Raw genomic sequence first — 17,927 nt, 5'->3', positions numbered from 1 at the left:
ATGTGTGCCAGGCATCCTTGGGGGCACTCTGCCCAAACTTGACTGTGGCCTTGCTTATCTCTTTGCATGTTTAGGCAATGAGTTCAGAGCTGGCAGACTATAAACAATCTAGAATAGATCCTTCCTCCTGCGCTTTATTTAATAAGTAACTCGCCATGCAGTCTAACTGGTCACATCGAAAGCCCGAGCCAAGACTTGTGGACCAAACTCACATTTTTTCCCCTGTGATTGCTTAAGCAAGAAGATTCCGAGCAAACCTGTAGAAAACTTATCTGTGCTGTACGGTTCTAGCATTCAAAAGCTCACCAGGCACCGAAAAGCATCAAGGCCAATGACAATGCCTGCTCCAGGGTCATCTTTGTACAGATAACTGACTACTACCCAGAGCAGAAACAAACCAGAGCCCTTGGAGCTCTCCAGAGAGGATTCGGGAACATAACGTCTGGCATTTCACTCTCTTTTAACATTAGATGTCAGTTCTGTCAGGCCCCGGGTGAACACAGATCCTGGTGATTAGTAGTCGCGTATCTGCTATAAGCCAAGAAATTTAGTATAGACTCGGGGAGGGAGAACATTTTAAGGCAAGGTTACCGATGGATGAGCAATTTGAAGAAAGGAAGTTGGATGGATGAGGGAGGGGTTCAAGGTTAGCTCATGAGAAGAGGACAGAGGAGGGATCAGGAGGGAGGGAGGGCGAGGAGGGAGGAAACAGACAGTGTGCAGCCGGCCTGACAGTGGGAGGTCAGAATGCAGGGCTCTGCTGCCCCCATGTCTTGGTCTTGCTCCGGGTCATGCGGGCAGAGGCGGGGTAAGTTATATCATGTCCTGTGGTCACTGATTTCACTCTGAAGGTGGTAACTGAAAACGGTGCTTAGACGTCTCAAGAAATACCTCCTCCTCCACAAAGTCCAACCCAAATTTGACTATTATCAGAAGCAACATCTTCTTACATAAAGCAAAGCACTTCCTCTATTCTTTTAAACAACATGAACTCTGGCTGTTTACCACGGAAGGCTCCATAGATGAGACCCCCCTCGATCAGTGTATGAGAAAACTGCCCCAAACCCAATGCCAATAAGTTTGGAAGAAGAACTTTTGTTACCTGAAATTCCTTTCAAGTTGGCCTTGAGTGGATCAAAAAGATCGGTGATGCCCCAAGAATATAAAATATGTTTTAAGTTGAAATGATTTTGGATCCTAAACCTAAAAAACAAAAACAAACCATCAACTTTTATTTAAATTTTGCACTCAAAAGACTTCCCTACACACCCCATGACATCCAAACCCCCTAATTTGAAAGTCTGGGATCTCCAGGCTCATATCTGGATTTATCTGTCATTGCTCCTTCCAGAACCCCCAACCCCCCTGACTAACCTGCTCTCTCCCACCTCTGGACCTTTGCTTCTGCTGTTCCTGCCAGGTCTCCCTTGACTTTGAATGACTGTCCCTTCCTCAAAGCTCAGTTCAATTGTTCCTCCTCCTCTTCCCCAGCTGTTCTGTGACCTTTGTTTCTTAGAGCCCCATTAAACACTTTGTTCTACTCGTTCGATGTACAGAACACTCTGCTTCCTATGACTGTTATTTATGATATTGTAAACTACTGGGGAAGAGAGGCTACCCTGGTCCCTATGCAATGAGCGCTTGCCATGGGCTAGGTGCGATGACAAGTGTTTTATGCAGATGATCTCATTTCATCTTCACATAACTATGTTCTTATTATTCTCATTTTACAGACAAAACAACGGAGGCTTCAAGAGCTGAAGAAATGGCCCAAGATGACATGGAACGTGGCGGAGCACGACGCGAAGGGAGGTGAACCGAGGGCACAGCCAGGGCTCTGGGCGTCTACACTTTGCTACCTCGCATCCTGGGGGCATCTCACACAAAGCAGGTGCAGAAAAGAAGCTGTTGACTAATTGCCAATCAACAGAGTGTCTCATTTAATATGTTTATACCTGATATGACATATGTTTAGGTTTGCATGTGGGTCTTTGATGCAGAGCCGGGAAGGGATGCAAATTAAGGCTTTGATTTTTCCCTCCTAAGTCCTGAGAGCAGGAAGAATCAGCAGAGCAATTGTGTCACGTGTCTTCAAGGGCAAGGCATTTAAAATTTTACTGTTGAAGGGGCCTTTTAACAGGACTGCTGACATTATTTTTCTTTGAAAATAAAAAAGTTCAAAATGGAATCTGGATGGCCTTTTCTAGAAACCAGGCAGAACCTGCAGGAGAGCAAAAATACTGCACAAGACCTGTTGTTTAATAGCAAAGGTCTTCGTTGCCACTCAAGACAATGTGACCAATATTTTCAACAGACGTATCAGATTTTCTCATAAATGTGTTTTGAATCTTTGTGTTTCCAAAAAGGCACCTGCTTTCTCTAAGAATGCTATTTCTCAAAAAAATTTTGGACCGCCTTTTCTGAAATTTTCTTCAATCCTTAAAACACACTCTTTTGAGAATTCATTGCTGAAACATAGTGGTTATGAACGTGACCTTGGGAATTCGGTGCCAGGTTTGGATGCTGGCTCAACCTCATGTTCACTAGGGACTTGGGACGAGTTACTTTATTTCTCTCTGCCTCAGTCTCCTCATTTGTGAAACAAGCCTAATAGTAGTACTTTGTTCTTAACTTTGTGAAAGTTAAATGAAACAATCCTTGTAAGGTGCTCAGAACAATGCCCAGCGCAGCTTGCAGCTCGGGTACTTTATTGTTGCCACCGTGGCTTTATTGTTTCTCAGTGACGTTGAGAAAGAGCTAAGGTATGTTTGAAGCCAAAGCTAAGGTATGGTGATTACGGTAGGTAATAAATCAGGGTAATATCATTGTTAGCAATTAAAGACAACTGTAAAAGCGAGGTATGACTATGAAAGATGACAGTGATTGTTTTCTTGAATGGCTATGAAGGCCAGTCCAGAAGAAATGCTACAAAAATATCTTGAGTTAAAAAAAGACACCCTTTACCAAAACTGGACAGTGATATCATAAGAAAATTACAGAGCAGTGTCCCTTAGGAATACAGATGTAAAAATCCTCAATAAAATACCAGCAAGTTGAATCCAGCAACATACAAATCCCCCCATGAGCAAGTGGGATTTATCCCAGGAATGCAAGGTGGGGTCAATATGGGAAAATCAATCAATGTAAAACATTATATTAATAAAATAGAGGATAAAGGCCAAAGTGTTTTAGGATCATTCCTCAAGGCTTTCCAAGTTCTAAGGGCAGAATCAGCTCCAGCGGAGGGTTCTCAGTGGAGCTGGGCACTTCCTGGGGGGAGGGGTCTCTTCCTTACATCAGCTGCTCCCAATGAGGCCAGCCATCTGTCTCCAACACCCAGAAAGACTGTAGCCAATTCCTGTACCCGGCTGCATTCTCTCTCCACTTTTAGCCTTGAAAGCTCTTCTTCCTTTGCTGAGCTTCTTTCAGATATAACAAATATAACGGTAGCTTCTGCTCCATGCCACAGAGATTTGTTGAAATAGCCAGTCTCTGGGCTTTGATTTGGGGTCCAAACGTTTGGTTTGGAGAGATAGGCTTTAACTGAGAGTTAAGTTCACCTTCTGCCCTGGCTATGCCAGATCCCACTTTAGACCTTGGCCCTTCACTCACTGGGTCTCTCTTTGTGTGTTTTTGTTCCAGTGCCTGGACTTATTTTTAACTCCTCCAGGGAGCACAGCCAAGGCCTCTGGCTCAGCGCTGCAGAGAGCCTGGTCAGCGGAGGAGGCCAAGGTGGCCAGTGGGAAGGAGCATGAAGAATCCACACACTGAAAGTGAGCCCACATATGATTTCCTCGCTGAATGCTGGTCTACAAATTAATTATGAATTTACTCTGACTTCAGATGCACCGGAGAAGCTTATCATTTAAAGAAGTTCACTGAAGAATCCTTTGGAAAGTGATAAGCTTTGCAAAGCAGCATCATCGTTTAGCTTTTTGACCTACTGGGGTTTTGCATCTGTACCTACTGGGTTTTCACAAAGAAAGGCTCCCCTTTATTTAGAAAGAATGAAACTTTCAGTACAAGGACTTAAAGTCTTGATTTTTTTGTGCCTTGATTTGCCTTCTGATCAGAATTATGTCTATATTTGCTCAGCTGCATAAGCGATTTTGCCTCTTGGGTTTTGACAAATGACGATGGTGTACTCTTAGGATGTGATCAAGTTTAGGGCACATTCCTTCAAGGTAACTGCACTGCCCTTCTTTCCCCGCCCAGGGAGCTGCATGAGGCTGGAGTGGAGGCCTGGGGGCTCCAGTCTGGCCCAGTGAAGGCAGAGTATCTCCTCTCAAGAAAACCCCAGGAAATGAGCTCCTTTCAGCCTCTATCATGAGTGAGTCAGCAGTGACTATGAAATGAACCCAAACTCTAGGGTAACTCCCCCTTGGCCTACCCTCTAGGGGGATGTTAGACAAGCTGGCCCAGTGGCTTGAGGACAGACCCTAGAGTCAGACCGCCTGGGTTCTCTAGTCCAGGCCTGGCCAACTGGATCAGGCCGCAGAGCGCCCGGTAAAGATGATGCAGCGGCTCACCTAGGCAGGAACACGTCCATCCTGGCTCTCTTCAGGCTGGCGGTCCAGACGTGGATGGTGCTGGCTGTGAGGTGGGGCTCAATGTGGCTCAGTGGGGTGTCTTTGTCGTGTGGCAGCACCAGGAGCAGACTGGCCGCATTTCCCAGGTAAGGCAGCTCCAGCACCCGCACCTGATGGCCCGCAGGGTCCTGGACCTGGCCTGGGGAGTCAGTGGATGGGGGATTAGTTCTGTCCCAGGAGCTGGTGGAACCAAACACCAGACCCTTGGCAGGGCCAGTTCACAGTACTAGAAACAATACATTTCATTAACAGGGTGTCCCTCTCACTCTCAGGAAGCCAGGGTGGGGGTGCTGCTCACTCATGGACGGAGATGCGTGACATGAGGCAGGATGTGCAGGCAGACCCCTGGTATTTCAGGCCAGTGGCACTTTTGGGTGAAGATGCTCTACAGAAACTTCAAGTCTGGACTCCCAACCTTCCATTCTTTCTCAGCACCAGTGAAGCGGCTGTTCATTTTATGGGGGTGTCTGCCAGGGGAGGGGGCTCGGTCCAAACCTCTCTGGTTTCAGACTATCTCAGTGTCAGACATGAAACTGGGTTTCTCTTCCCCTTGTGCTCCCTCACTGACCCCAGGGTCTCCCGCTCCCTGGTCATCCCTTTCTCCGCACACCGCACAGCAGAGGAACCACGGAGAAACTCAGCCCCACCCTCCAAAAGCAGAGGCGGGTCTCCCCCTCCTCCCGCCCGTCCCGCCCACCCGGCTCCGGGGTTCCTCTGCGTTAGGCAGCCCGGCGGGGGAAGCGGCTCACCGTAGTTGACCTCGGCCATTTGGTACATCATGGGGACCTGGAGGACGAGGCCCTGGGCACAGGTGAAAGGCAGGAGCTGGGTGTCCGAGGAGAATCGGTGCCGCCAAGCGCTTTGGAAGGACATGGTACTGACGAGCAGCAGCTGCGCAGACGCCCCGCCGCCGCCGCCGCCGCCGCGCTCCCACGTGGAGGCGCCCGGGTCCTCTCCTGCGGGGCGAGAGCGCCGCGATGCTGAGGCCTGTGCGCGCACCCCAGCGGCCCCGCGGCGGCCCCGGAGCTGGGTTCGTAGCTTGCTACTTAGTGCTGTTCGTTGTGGAATTGTAGCGTTTGTAACGCGCTAGGGCTGGAGACCGTGCACTTATTTTTTTCTTAACAGGTTGGCATGCTCGGCTGGTTCCAACTAGTTCGGGCTGGTTCCGGCTGGGGCTATTTCCCAGGAAGCATGAGGCCTGCACTGCTCATGCACGCCCCTGGGTGGGATTGGGTGCTGTGATGGGCGATGCCGACCAGTGTTACTCCCCAGCCCCACCCGACCCCCATCGCCCCAAATGCTGGGCCTCATCCCCGGAAGAGCCTTTGTTTCCACAACAACGTCCAGGGCTCTGTCTTTAAATTCTGCTTTATTCCTGAGAGAAGCCCGGGCTGACCACCTCTCAAGGGGCAGTGTTGCCCCAGCTCTTTATTTATTTAATAAACCCATACTCTGTTTTAAATGCTTTAGCAAACCCTAAACCCTCCCCAACTCCTCTCACCAGTTCTGTTGTTGTTCGCAGTTTTGTAGGTGGGGCACCAAGAACCGAGAGTGGTTGTCCAAGGTCACACTTGTGAGTGGCAGAGGCTCAGTTGCCCAGGATGGAAACCTTGGATTTGAACCCAGGCAGCCTGGCCCTGGTCTTCTGGGAGCATTAACTGTCCCTCTTTCCTAAAGGACAAGCCACCCCAGGGTTGAGAGCAGCTAACTGTGGCCTTGGGCATCTTGGCAGTAAAACAAGCTGCTACAGGGAACTAAACGTTTTTAAGTAAATTGAAAGACATTGTGAAACGGGGAAATTGAAAGAGGAGGAAACCACCTTATCAACTGAGATCTTAATGTCCGCATTTTAACTCTGCACTCTGGTCCGCACACATATTGTTCTCAATTCATAGAGTCTATATTCCCTATTCTGCCTTTTAAACATTGGGTGTTGAACGTTCTCCCTATTTCTGCATAATCTTTGTTCTCGTATGTCAAGGATGCTAGAGACAGACTGCTGGGTTAGAATCCTGGCTCTCTGGGTGCCAGGCAGGAGGCCCAACTCTCTGCCTCAGTTTCTCTATCTGTAAAATGGGGACAATAGTAGTGCCTACCTCTTAGGATTACTGTGAGGGGGCACTGAGCGTAATGTGTGGAGCACTTAGAAGAGTACTAAATGAATAAACTGAGCACTCAGTAAATGGTAATACTGTTCATCATCTTTGATAATAATTACAACTGCAGGATATGCAGGTGCTGTAATTCATTGAATCATCCCTAATTGCTGGACAGGTAGGTTGTTTATAAGTCTTCTTATAACACTGGCCTAAACATCTTATTATTATGTATAATTTTTTATACATAATATTATGTATAATTTTTTTCCTTGAATTCTGTCCTTACACTAAATTCCCAAGAAACCACTTTTTGGGCTCCTGGTGCATTTTGCTATCACAGGAAGTTCATTGTAGATGAGAACAGAGTTCATTGGGAACTCACCTGGAAGGGCAAGTGCATGGGATAAAGCCTCCAGGGCTCCACTGGAGATGGGAGGCTCTGAAGAGCATCCTTCTGTGTGTGTGTGTGCGCGCGTGCACGCATGTGTACGCAGGTATCAGTGGGGGCGGGGAAGAAGGGGACCAAAGGTGAGCCTTGCTTCACTCAAGGGTAGGGTCTCCTGAGAGGACAGACTTCTGCTGCAGTTGAGGGTGGCTCAAGTACCCATCTCATGGCTTCTGACAAGTAGTGGGTGGTACCTGACTTTCCGGCCCTCCTTCCTTCTTAGTCTCATCAAAGTGGATGTTTCCCCTTTACCTGTGGGCTGCCTGGAGGCCCATCCGTTGGTCAGCATGGTGGTACCATTGGGCTCCCTGAGGTTGGCTGGCTCCAAGCTGCTGTTGGCCCACTGGGAGACCTGCTCCACGAAGCAGGGGGCCAGCGGCGTTCCCACCTGCACATAGAGCGTGCAGGCCAGCTCCAGCTTGGCGCCTGGGCCGGCGTTGGGCAGCGTGGCATAGACAGCCCGTAGCTGCTCTCTCACCCTTGGGTCTGTGAAGAAGGTGTTGGATCAGTAGACAGTGGTGAGAGGAGAGAGGAGGTGGCCTCAGCTCTGTCTGCACGTGGCATGGAAATGGGACCCCAGCTACTCCACTCTTGCTTCCTGAGGATCACCCACCATGAACAGTCGGTCTGGCAAAGTCATAGCTCAGTTGCTCAGGAATTAGCCTGCGCCCATAGATTAAAAGTTAAGGGGGAAGAAACCATGCTCGATTGGGAAGAAATCAGACTGTGATTGAGTCAAAGAGAAAACCACTCCAACACCCCAGAGGTTGTTCTTCCTGAATGTCCTGAGTCAGAGGCACAGAGCGGTGCGGAAGCAGAGAGAGCTGAGAGCCGGGAAAGCCACGGGGCTGCTGCGCAGGGGGCTTCGTGAACTCAGAGCGCCAGCGGACTGACGGGGAACGTCGCGAGTAACAATGATGGAGGGTGGCTGGGGTGTTGAATGGTCAATGTATCTTGTACAGGACCTCAAATTCATTCCCACAACTGCAGGTCATGAGCCCCAGAGGCATCTGGATGCGGCTTCTTTTTGGAACTATGCTTTCAATGTGAGGAACACAGAGCAAAGGGAAGAACACCTCCCATGCCCCAACGCCCATCCTTCTAAACCCGAGCCAACAGCCCCCATTGTTAATGTCAGCAAGACCCTGCAAGAATGTTGAGGAAGTAATAGGCATTTGAGAGAGTCCACAGTTTCCACGACGGCAGTTGGACTCCTATTTGTTTACTGCTTACACAGGAGATGGCTTCCTTCTCTCCACAATCAATAGTAGATTTCTTTTTCATGCTATTGTTCACAACTGTGGCTTCTATTCTCCCCTGAGCATCTGTAGCTGGAGTGAGGCCTCTCGCCCACTGGCGAGTCACTGTCTCAGTGTCCTCCGGACACATGCAGGCTGGGCTTTTCCAGGAGTCGGGACCCCTTCCCCTGCAGGGCCTCTGGAACATGCCCCTTCCCCTGTCCCGCTCGCCTCTCTTTCCTCTTAGGCACAACCCTGTGGCTGCCCACAAATCTGCCCTGCGAGACACAGGCCTTGCCCCCTCTTCCTGCACCGCCCTGTGCTCACTGCTTCGGTTCTCCCAGGGCACCAGGTGGAGTGAATCTGACTTGGCTTGTGAGTCTGTCCACTCCATGGCCCATCCTTCACGTCACAGAGGCCAGGCCAGGAGGCAACAGCAGACCTCCGACCCCTGACTTGCCAGGCCAAAGTCCTTCTGGGGATGAAGGTGTCCAGAATACACCCCGACTGGGGCTCCCAACCCCCAGGCTGCAGAATGCAGGTGTGGGCAGATTTTACTCCACAAAAATGTCACTACCAAAGCCGCTGCTTAGAATCTACAACTATAAAGAATGGACTCAAGATACGTATTTATATATAATGAATTACAGCCTAACTCAAGTGCTTGCCTTTTATTTTAAGAGCAAAGCAATGAATGAAAATAAATACTCATCAGATTTTCCTCCACTGAGGAAGGTCACAAGTACTTGTAGAATCATGTCCCTGGAGAATGTAGACTGTCTACGGGGGTGAACTGAGACATTTCTGTGGTCCTTAGTTCATGTGACCGTAGGGGATGGTCACAGAGCTCTCCTGCCCTATCACGCTCTCCGGCCCAGGGAACCAGCCACTCTCCTAGCCAGACACATTAAGAAGCAGAGTAAATAGCTTGAGAAATCTTGTCTCCACCTGAGCCTGGTTTGTCCCTACCATTTGCACATTGGAAGAACTTTTCTCAGTGCGGCTGGAGTGAATATACATGATCAGAATGAAAAATACTAAAGGTCGACAGTGTTCGCAGACTCTGTGCTAAACGCTCTCCATGCATGATCACATTTAATCCTTTCAACAACCCTGTGAATTAAGTGCAATTATGGTCCCATTTATAGATGAGGGAGCTGGGGCTCAAACAAATTAATAAACTCGCTCAGCGTCACCTGGTTGTTGGGGGTGGGGTTTCACCGCCTGTACCCATCCCCCAGATGATGGACAGGTGGGCTGGGAGCATTCTGCTCCCCTGCTCTGGAGAGCCTCATGAAGCCTCCTATTTCACTGCATTGCCTGCTTTTCCTAGGTCTGGTTGGTCTTGCCTGTAATGGGGCAAAAGGGACTGATGTGAGCGGTGACAAACTGCTCTGCCCCGCAGCCCTGGAAACTGTGGTCTCAATTCCTCTCGCCACCTCTTCCTAGAAAGCTAACTTCCTTGCTGGAGGAGCTGGGTGGCTCTAACAGGATGATGAGCGAGCAGGAAGGAAACCAGAAGGGCTGCAAGAGATCAGGAATGTATGGGGAGGTGGGGAGGGTTTGACTGGAGGTCTCTGGGGTGGTGCAGAGGGGCAGGAGAGTGCTAGAAGAAATGGTATTTTCCTGAGTCCTGCTGCAGGACACCTTCCTTTTCAATACATTGGCTGAACTGAACTTCTTGAGTGTGACGCTGAATCTGGAGGGGTGGGGGGGTTCTGACTTTGTAAGATTAATGTGTATAAAATTCTCAATCTGCGAGAACCATCTCTATGATGCTGATTAAAGAGGGGTAAGTTTAGGATGGTGTCTAATGGGTTTGCTTGGGCTGAGAGAGTAATGAGGATGAGTCTGGTGAAAAATAGGAAGCCAAGGTGCTTATGTCGTGATTTCTGCAACTGCTCAATGGCTGAGGGTGGGGCTGAGGCACTGAGGAAAGAACACAGGATTTGGAGTCAGAAAATCTGGAACTTACATCCTGGCTCCACTACTTGCCTATTGGGTGAACTGAGTCTTGCCAATTCATTACCCTCTTGTCTCTTTTGTAAAATTGGGACTTTAATGGAGGCCTAGTGATTGCATGTGGTTTCTATAAGGATTAGATGACTTGCTGACTGTATAGGTGAGTCCACATGCACCATCAGTCAGAATTCTTCCCCAGGGGCCAGGCCACCTGCACCTCTGAGGCCTCTGTTCCCAGCATTGTTCTTGTGCTTAAGGGAAAGTTGTAAAGTGTTCTGTTTTTGGTGGGGGGTAATTAGGTTTATTTATTTAAAAAATTTTTTTAATATAGGTACTGGGGATTGAACCCAGGACACCCGACATGCTAAACACACACCCTACCGCTGAGCATACCCTCCCCCCCGCTGTAAAGTGTTCTTTATTGATTTACCTGAAAAAAACCAACGGAAATTCCTAGAACCTGGAACATTGGGGAATCGTATGTTTCACGTGGTGAAAACAAAGGTATTTGGGGAGATACCACTGATGCCTGTTCTGAAACTCATGCCAAGCTTGTAGGACCAGCAGGTGGGAACTCTGGCAGAGCTGCTGGTGGTCACGCGACGGCTGGACATCAGTGAGAAGACGGTACCGACATGTCCCACTGCAGCCCTGGCTAGGTCTCTCTGCTGATCGGCGGGAGCAGTGCCCCAGCCCCTGGAAGGTGGGTTGATATTCCTGCTCTGTCCTGACTTGTAAGAGAAAGACTGGTCCGGGGCAGGTGGTGACTATGGGGGGGTGTTGTAAGCAGCACACACGTGATTCTGTGAGCGATTTTGGAGCAAACAAAATACAGGGGTATTCTATTAACTTGAACTCTGTAAGCAGCACATTCCTCTTTGTAATAATTAACCGTGGCTTCATAAAATATCGAAGCTGTTTATGAGTAAGAAAAAAAAGGTGGGAGTATGTTCCACAGAGTTTGGCCATTCAGCATTCTGGACACTTGGTAATTCTTGAATGGGCTCTATGGAAACCCTGTTAATTGTCGTGTTTGGTTAACCAGATACCACGACTGCATCTGACAACGGAGAACTGACTGTCATCAGTTCCCTTTCTCTGCAGGATGACCACACTTGCATTTCTTACTTTCCCCCTAATCCTGTTTTTAAGGAGAATCTGTTTTAAGGCCGAAATGCCTGCTCCTCTTCCCTGTTTATTCTTCATGATCCAGCTCAGATGTCAGGTTTCCTTCCTTCCTGATCTGCCAGTGGAATAAATCTTTCCTCGCCTGTATTAACTTATTTCAAATAAGTACACTGAACTGCACTGTGTTGGAGTGTATTTCTGTGTGCATCGTTCCTATGAGACTGGGCTGCTTGTGTTCCGAGTTTTCCCTGTGTATCTGGCTGCTGAGTTCCTGGCGTTGCACCAGCCTGCACAGCAGGAGCTGGAAGTGCTTGATAGATAGCATCATACTGGATCTAACGTGCCTGAAGAGTAGCTCCACGGATACGTGCGTTTCCATGATATTCTTGCTGAGAAAAATACAGCTAGATAGCTTATGTTTGTCTTCGGTTATTTCCAGAAAGAAAACACATTTGTCTGTTGGCCAGCAGGATCATGAGAATTGCTTTGGCAGGGGACAGGGTATGGATGGAGGGGAACAGGAAACACAGCTGGTGCCTTGCAGCCTGACGTCTTGAGTGCACATCTTTACTCGGCAGCTCAAGATTCCAGCTCAAAGGAAACTCTTGCTGTGTCTGTGTTGATATTAGTTCTTGTGCTTTCTCAAAAGTATTAATGTACACAGTTGTAACCCCCATCCTTTTTTTACTGGCATCTTAGTCTAAGATAGAGAAGGAAAGTTACGTGTATGAGTGTGTTTGTATGGAGTTGGGAGGTTGGTACCCAGGCCAGGTCTTGAGCCAGAGGCCATGACCTTGGGCCAGGTGTGGCTGACCTAGCATTCATGAGACTCCTGCCACTGCTGGCAGAGCTGTTCCTTTCAGGGGGTGGGGGGGTGGGCAGAGCTGTTCTGAGGCACATAATCCTAGAACTGTGTTGGTAGATATGGAACTGACTGGAAGTAAGTCACAGATTTATGACAGCAGATTGGTCTTGAGTCCCAGCTCTGCTGCCTACTAGCTGTGTGACCTTGGGCAAGTTGCCTGTGCTCTCTGTGCCTAACTGGGCTCATCTGTAAAACAGGGATGATAGGATTATGACCCACCTCAATATGGTTGTTGTGACAATGAATTACATTTGTAAAGTGCTTCGAGCACTTCCTGGCACCTACTAAACACTACAAAAGGGCTTGTAAAACAACTGAGAAATTGCCCTGAACCCTGATGTTAGAAGGGAGCCTTAAAAATCGTCAAGAGTAACAATCCAGAGTCTGAATGCCTTGGGCTGCATTCTTGCTTATGGTCTGCTTTCCCTGCCTGCCCCACCCCTCTTCTGAGGCAGCTGGAGCTGAGAGGAGAGGAGGCTGAGGGTGAGCGAGGGTGAGGGTGAGCGGGGCAGTGGGCCAGCGCAGCGGGGTGGGGGGAGCGGCAGCCCTCTTACCTTGGACGGTGTACCCCAGGGCCTCAGCCAGCTGCCGGCCAGTGTTCCCCTGGGCTCCAAACTGCAGGATCTCCAGAGGGATGAGTGCACCGGCTGGGGAAACCACCAGGTTGGTTCGGTTGCAGCCCGCAGTCAAGCTGTGGTAGAGGCGAAGCGCAAGCCCGGTCTTCAGCAACATCAGGTCCTCACGGAGGTCGCCGGCTCCTCCAGGGGGGCAGGCGTGAAGGAGCAAGAGAGTGAGCAGCAGACGCCACATGGTTTCTGCAGTTCAGCGGGGAAGAGATATAAGTCAGGCAAAAGCTGGTCCATCCTGCAGAGAGCCCCTGCCTGGGGCTGGGTGTGCAGGCCCTGGGCACAGCGGAGGGAGGTGATGGGCAGTCTTGTTTGTTACCCGCTGCTTCCGCCCTGCACCCGATGCTTCACTGTATCTTGTAATGTCTCCCTGAAAACTACTCACTGCAAAACCAAACTGTGAATTGGAAGGCCTGGATTTTAGGCCTGCCTCTGTCACTTACTGCATGTGTGACCTTGGGCCAGGCTCTGGACAGACCTGAAGCAAACCATTATGTTGGAAAAGAAATGTAAGAAGTACATGTTACTCATTTTTCTTGGTACTTAGCTAGCTCACAGCTGTGCCATGTCTGTCAGTAGTAGTAATAATAGTAACAGCAAATCACATACTATGTTAAAAAGGACCTGATATTTTCTCAGTTGTTACAACAATCTTACAGAGTAGCTGCTATTATATTGCAAATGTAGAGATGGTGAGGTTTAGAGAGCTCAGTGGATCAGTGAAGAAAACACGGGGACAGACACAGGCCTGTGACTCCAGTCCTGGTCTCCTATTAGTGGTACATGAAATATTAGGAATATAAATGCATATTAAAATATTGATCCATGAGCGAATCATACCTAGAATATCAATTCTAGTGATGTGAATTATTCTCATAAAAAAGAACGCTTTCACAGAGAATAGAATGATATAAATATAGCTCCTACTACAGAAATGTACCCCTTCAAGGAAGACAGTGCATTAGCTGGAAATTAAGGCAAAGAATAGAAAGGCAAAGTGAAAAGTATTTTCAGTGTCTAGGCCACATGTGCAGCCTGTAGCAACTGCTGCTAAGTTGTCTGACTTTGGTATCAGGCAGGACCAGTGGGAGAGAGGCCCAGTCCAAAGTCATTTGAGAAGGAGAAGTTCGCAAGTAAAGCCCCTGGGCTCAACGGTGTTGATGGGTCCCAAATGGAAAAGCATCCTCTTTTCCCCAGCTCTTCCTTCCTGCAGCCAAGCACAAAGGCAGTGCTTGATGACTTGGCATCACAAGGTGGGGATGTGCATGGGTGTGGGTGTCTTTCTGTGTGTGAGTTTGGAGGTAGCGGGTCCCAGCCCAGGGTCCTTTGGGAAATGACCAAGTCCCAGTGCTCTGGAAGCTCCTGTCCCCTCCTGCAGGGACACAGCAGTCAGACCTTCATGCCCCTGGACTCCCCATGACCACGTCCCGCCATGGTACACTGCGGATGAGCTGTTTACTCACGGACTCTCGCAGGGGACTGTTGGAGTTTCCTTGCTTGCTTCTGTTTGTGTGGGTCTCCAGCATTAACGTGTTCCCCTTTTAAAAAAGTGGAACAGAATCTGCTTTGAATCACAAGACAGCATAGGGAGGAAGCTGGCAATTGCCGTCTCTGTCGGCGATGTCTCTGCCACTCGGTCCAAATTCCTGGAGCCTGCGGTCCTGCAGAGAGCCAGGAGAAGGAGCGCAGCCTGGCCAGCCAAGCCCAGATCTGAAACAGAGCAGGCCCTGGGGAGGGAGCCAGCCACACCCGTCAAGCCTTCTTAGGCTTGTGACCTGGTTGTACCAGCAAGGAACCCCCATCGAGCCCTTTGTCACTTTGAGGAATTTCACTGATGACTCTGCCCTCAGGGCTTTTGCTGGGTACCAGGTACCTAATGCTTCTCCCCTCCTCCTGTGAACAAAACAATAAATCAGTCATTGGGCATGACTTGGAACTTTTAGCAAGCGATATTTTGCAAAAGAGAAAATAAAAAAAACCAATGCAAGATATGACTGTGAAACAGGGTGACTTACTTATTATTAATAAAAGTGAATGCACTTATTTATTTATATGTGATATAATAAATATCATAAGCACTATTGACAATATTGTTCTCAGACACGACAGTCAGTAAATGTGCTGACTATTATTTGAGAAAGGATCATGTTGTCAATGAGTGAATGCACATTTTGGGAAGAAATAAGCACACTCTGTCCAAAGTCTGTCCTGTGACCAATTCAGAATTGCATACATATCTATTAAGGTCTTAGGCATCGGATTAAATACAAAATACATGGTAGGCTGTATGCTGTTAAAGATTAAAGAAAAGAAGACGACATTTGGAAAGGAATGCAGTTTTTAGTAATTCTCTCTCAGGCACCTGTTAGAGTTAATACCTGGAAAAGAATGAGACTTTTTCATCTGCCCACTACTCACACCCCTGTAATCAGTAGGTAATTCACTTTAAAGCAGAGTTAATTGCTGACACTCAAGCATGGAATAGTTTATAGCTCTTAGGACAGTTAGAGTTCTAGACTTGTTTCATGTGAAATTTCCCCAAATCTTTAATGTAGACGTAGCGCCTTCTGGCATGCCTTGGACTCTAAGTGGTAGTAAGATGGGGGAATGAATACGTATAACTTATTCTATAGCATCCAGAGCAGGTATTCCAGCCATCCAGCCATCCATCCATCCACCCACCCACTCACCCATCCATCCATCCATCCATCCACCCACCCACTCACCCATCCATCCATCCATCCATCCACCCATCCATCCATCCATCCATCCAACACATAGCTAGGTTCCAAGGCACTGTGCTCCGCCCGGTGGATGTGGCAGTGAACCAGCAACCTGGGCTCAGCTCTCAGGTGACCTAGAGTCTTGTTTGCTGAGAGCAGATTTGATGCTGATGCTGATGGTTTTAAGAAAAAGCCAACAGCAGGGAGGACCACGGTAACTTTCCAGGGCTGTCTCCCAACGCTGTGAGTTCCCCATGGTTGCAATTATTTGAGCAGAAACTGATTCACTCTTTGCCAGTGATGGAGTTGGGGAGATGCTTGTAAAAAGATTTCCTAAATTCCAAAAGGTCTGGCTGTGTGACTTCTGCAAGCATTCCTTTCTGCCTAACGCTAAGAATATACCATTCTAAACAACTTTTAAAGACATTCTCGAGAAAAAAGTTCTAGGGAAACTTAAGATACAAAAAAATTGTTTCCCATGCAGGTTAAACATTTCCAAGTGAATGAATGAAAGATGGGCGGCAGCTTTTCTTCCATGTGCTCAGCTGTGACCCGGGTGAGTCCCTGTGTTCTCTGCCCACTGAAGCGGAGATGATTGTCCTTGTTTCTGCCTTGCTGGGATATTGGTTACACTGTTAAGCCTCCAGTCATGAAGATGTTTGTCATAATTATAACAACAAAAATAGTGAGCATTATTGAGCACGGACCATGTTCCAAGTACTCTGTTCTATCCTCTCCATCACAACTGCAATGAATCCTCACAACAGCCCTGTGAGGAATGTGTTAGTACTCCCATGCTGCAGGTGATGAAACTCAGGCTCGAGGAGCTCAGGTACTTTCCCAAGTTCCCACAGTTAGAGATCAAACCGGGGTTTGAACCTAGGGCCACCTTGGTACCAAAGCTCGTGCTCTTTGCCACAGTCTTGGTGGTGTCTTTCAGGAGCCAAGGGGCTCTTGGCTATGGGATTCTAGGACATTTGGTGGCCAGCCCAGACTCAGGGCTCATAGCATGTGTCCACCCTGCCCCCTTCACCAGGGATGCTACGCTGAATCTAACGTAGACAGACTGCTACGAGGTGTAGGGGTTATTATAATTAACCAAACTTAATTATGGTTTTTAAGTTTTCACAGCCTGATTTCTTACAGGCATAAACTGTAGGGCAAATTACTTTCAAACCCAGAGGTCTACCAAACTAGTGTGACGCATAGAAGCACTGCATTTTATTTTAGCTGGAACATGATTAATACACAGACATCTCTTCATTGTATGGGCTGCTTGTCTGGGGTTGTACAGAGAGAATCCCTATTCATCTTTGCCCTTGAGGAGTTTTCCATGGAAAGAGAGCACAGAGACTAAGTGAGACACAGAAGCCCAAGAAGGAAGTCCCAGGGCCCTGCTGGAGTAAGCCGGAGAGCAGCGCAAGGGAACCCAGCACGCGGTCGTGCAGAATTGGACAAAACTGGCAAATCCTTCAGGGGAAACCGTGCAGGTGGGAGCCCCTGTCTTTCCAGGAAGGAGAAGATGGAGAGGGTCACCTCTGGGCCTCCTGTCATCACAGCTGATGGCTGCAACCTAGCCCTCAAATTCTTCATAGGTACCCAGCCCACGGACTCAAAATCAGCAGCTGGACACCCTCCTTCCAACACCTTTCCTGACGGAACGGCGAGACAGTGCATAGACCTGGCTTCAAATAATGACTTCTTACTAACCGTAGACCTTGGGCAAGTCACGGAACTGCCCTGAGATTTAGTTACCGTTTCTGCAAAATGAGCTCATATGGTAATACCTGCCTCTCACTGTGAAGATTACATGAGGCGGCTTCTGGACAGCGCTTAGCGTGGTATCTGTTAAGTAGGAAAGGTTAAAACATTAGATTCTTTGGATTATGCCCCCACCCCCCATCTCAGTTTAAGGAAGGACCACTGAAGTTACTTTCATGCTCACATAAGGGGCTTTGAGAATCACCATATAATTGGCTAAGAAATTAATCTACGCTGTTTTAGCCAAAAGGATCTTTTTTTGATGTCTTGTAAGAAGAAGGTTGGAAACGTTAGCAAAGGACAGTGGACCTGAATGCAGAAATGATTTTTATCTAACTCGTAAAGAGTAAGTCACTCGATGGTGTTGTGACCTCAGGTGCAGAGGGTTGAGCCAGTCCTCCTCCGTCACGTGGCATCGTCACACCAGTCCACACACGGCCTCCCTTTTGTTATTTTGCTTCCTTTTAGGAATGTGCTCCTGAAAAATGTGT

At 48.4% G+C, this 17,927-nt stretch overlaps 1 protein-coding gene across 1 annotated transcript in view; it reads right to left on the bottom strand.

The window, feature by feature from the left end:
• Positions 1–13,136, bottom strand: part of SERPINE3 (serpin family E member 3) — a 28,724-nt gene extending 15,588 nt beyond the window's left edge. Inside the window, exons 1-5 of the mRNA XM_031465969.2 lie at positions 12,881–13,136; positions 7,386–7,619; positions 5,339–5,545; positions 4,530–4,728; positions 1,103–1,203 (exon numbers count right to left, since the gene is read on the bottom strand). Coding sequence (XP_031321829.2) covers positions 1,103–1,203; positions 4,530–4,728; positions 5,339–5,545; positions 7,386–7,619; positions 12,881–13,136 — 997 coding nt within the window. The remainder of the gene's footprint in view (positions 1–1,102; positions 1,204–4,529; positions 4,729–5,338; positions 5,546–7,385; positions 7,620–12,880) is intronic.
• Positions 13,137–17,927: the final 4,791 nt, after the last annotated feature.

Source organism: Camelus dromedarius, chromosome 13, assembly GCF_036321535.1.
Source record: "Camelus dromedarius isolate mCamDro1 chromosome 13, mCamDro1.pat, whole genome shotgun sequence".
NCBI classification, from domain to species: Eukaryota; Metazoa; Chordata; class Mammalia; order Artiodactyla; family Camelidae; genus Camelus; species Camelus dromedarius.
Note: the sequence above shows the minus strand (reverse complement) of the source record. Positions and strands in the feature narration are given on the sequence as shown.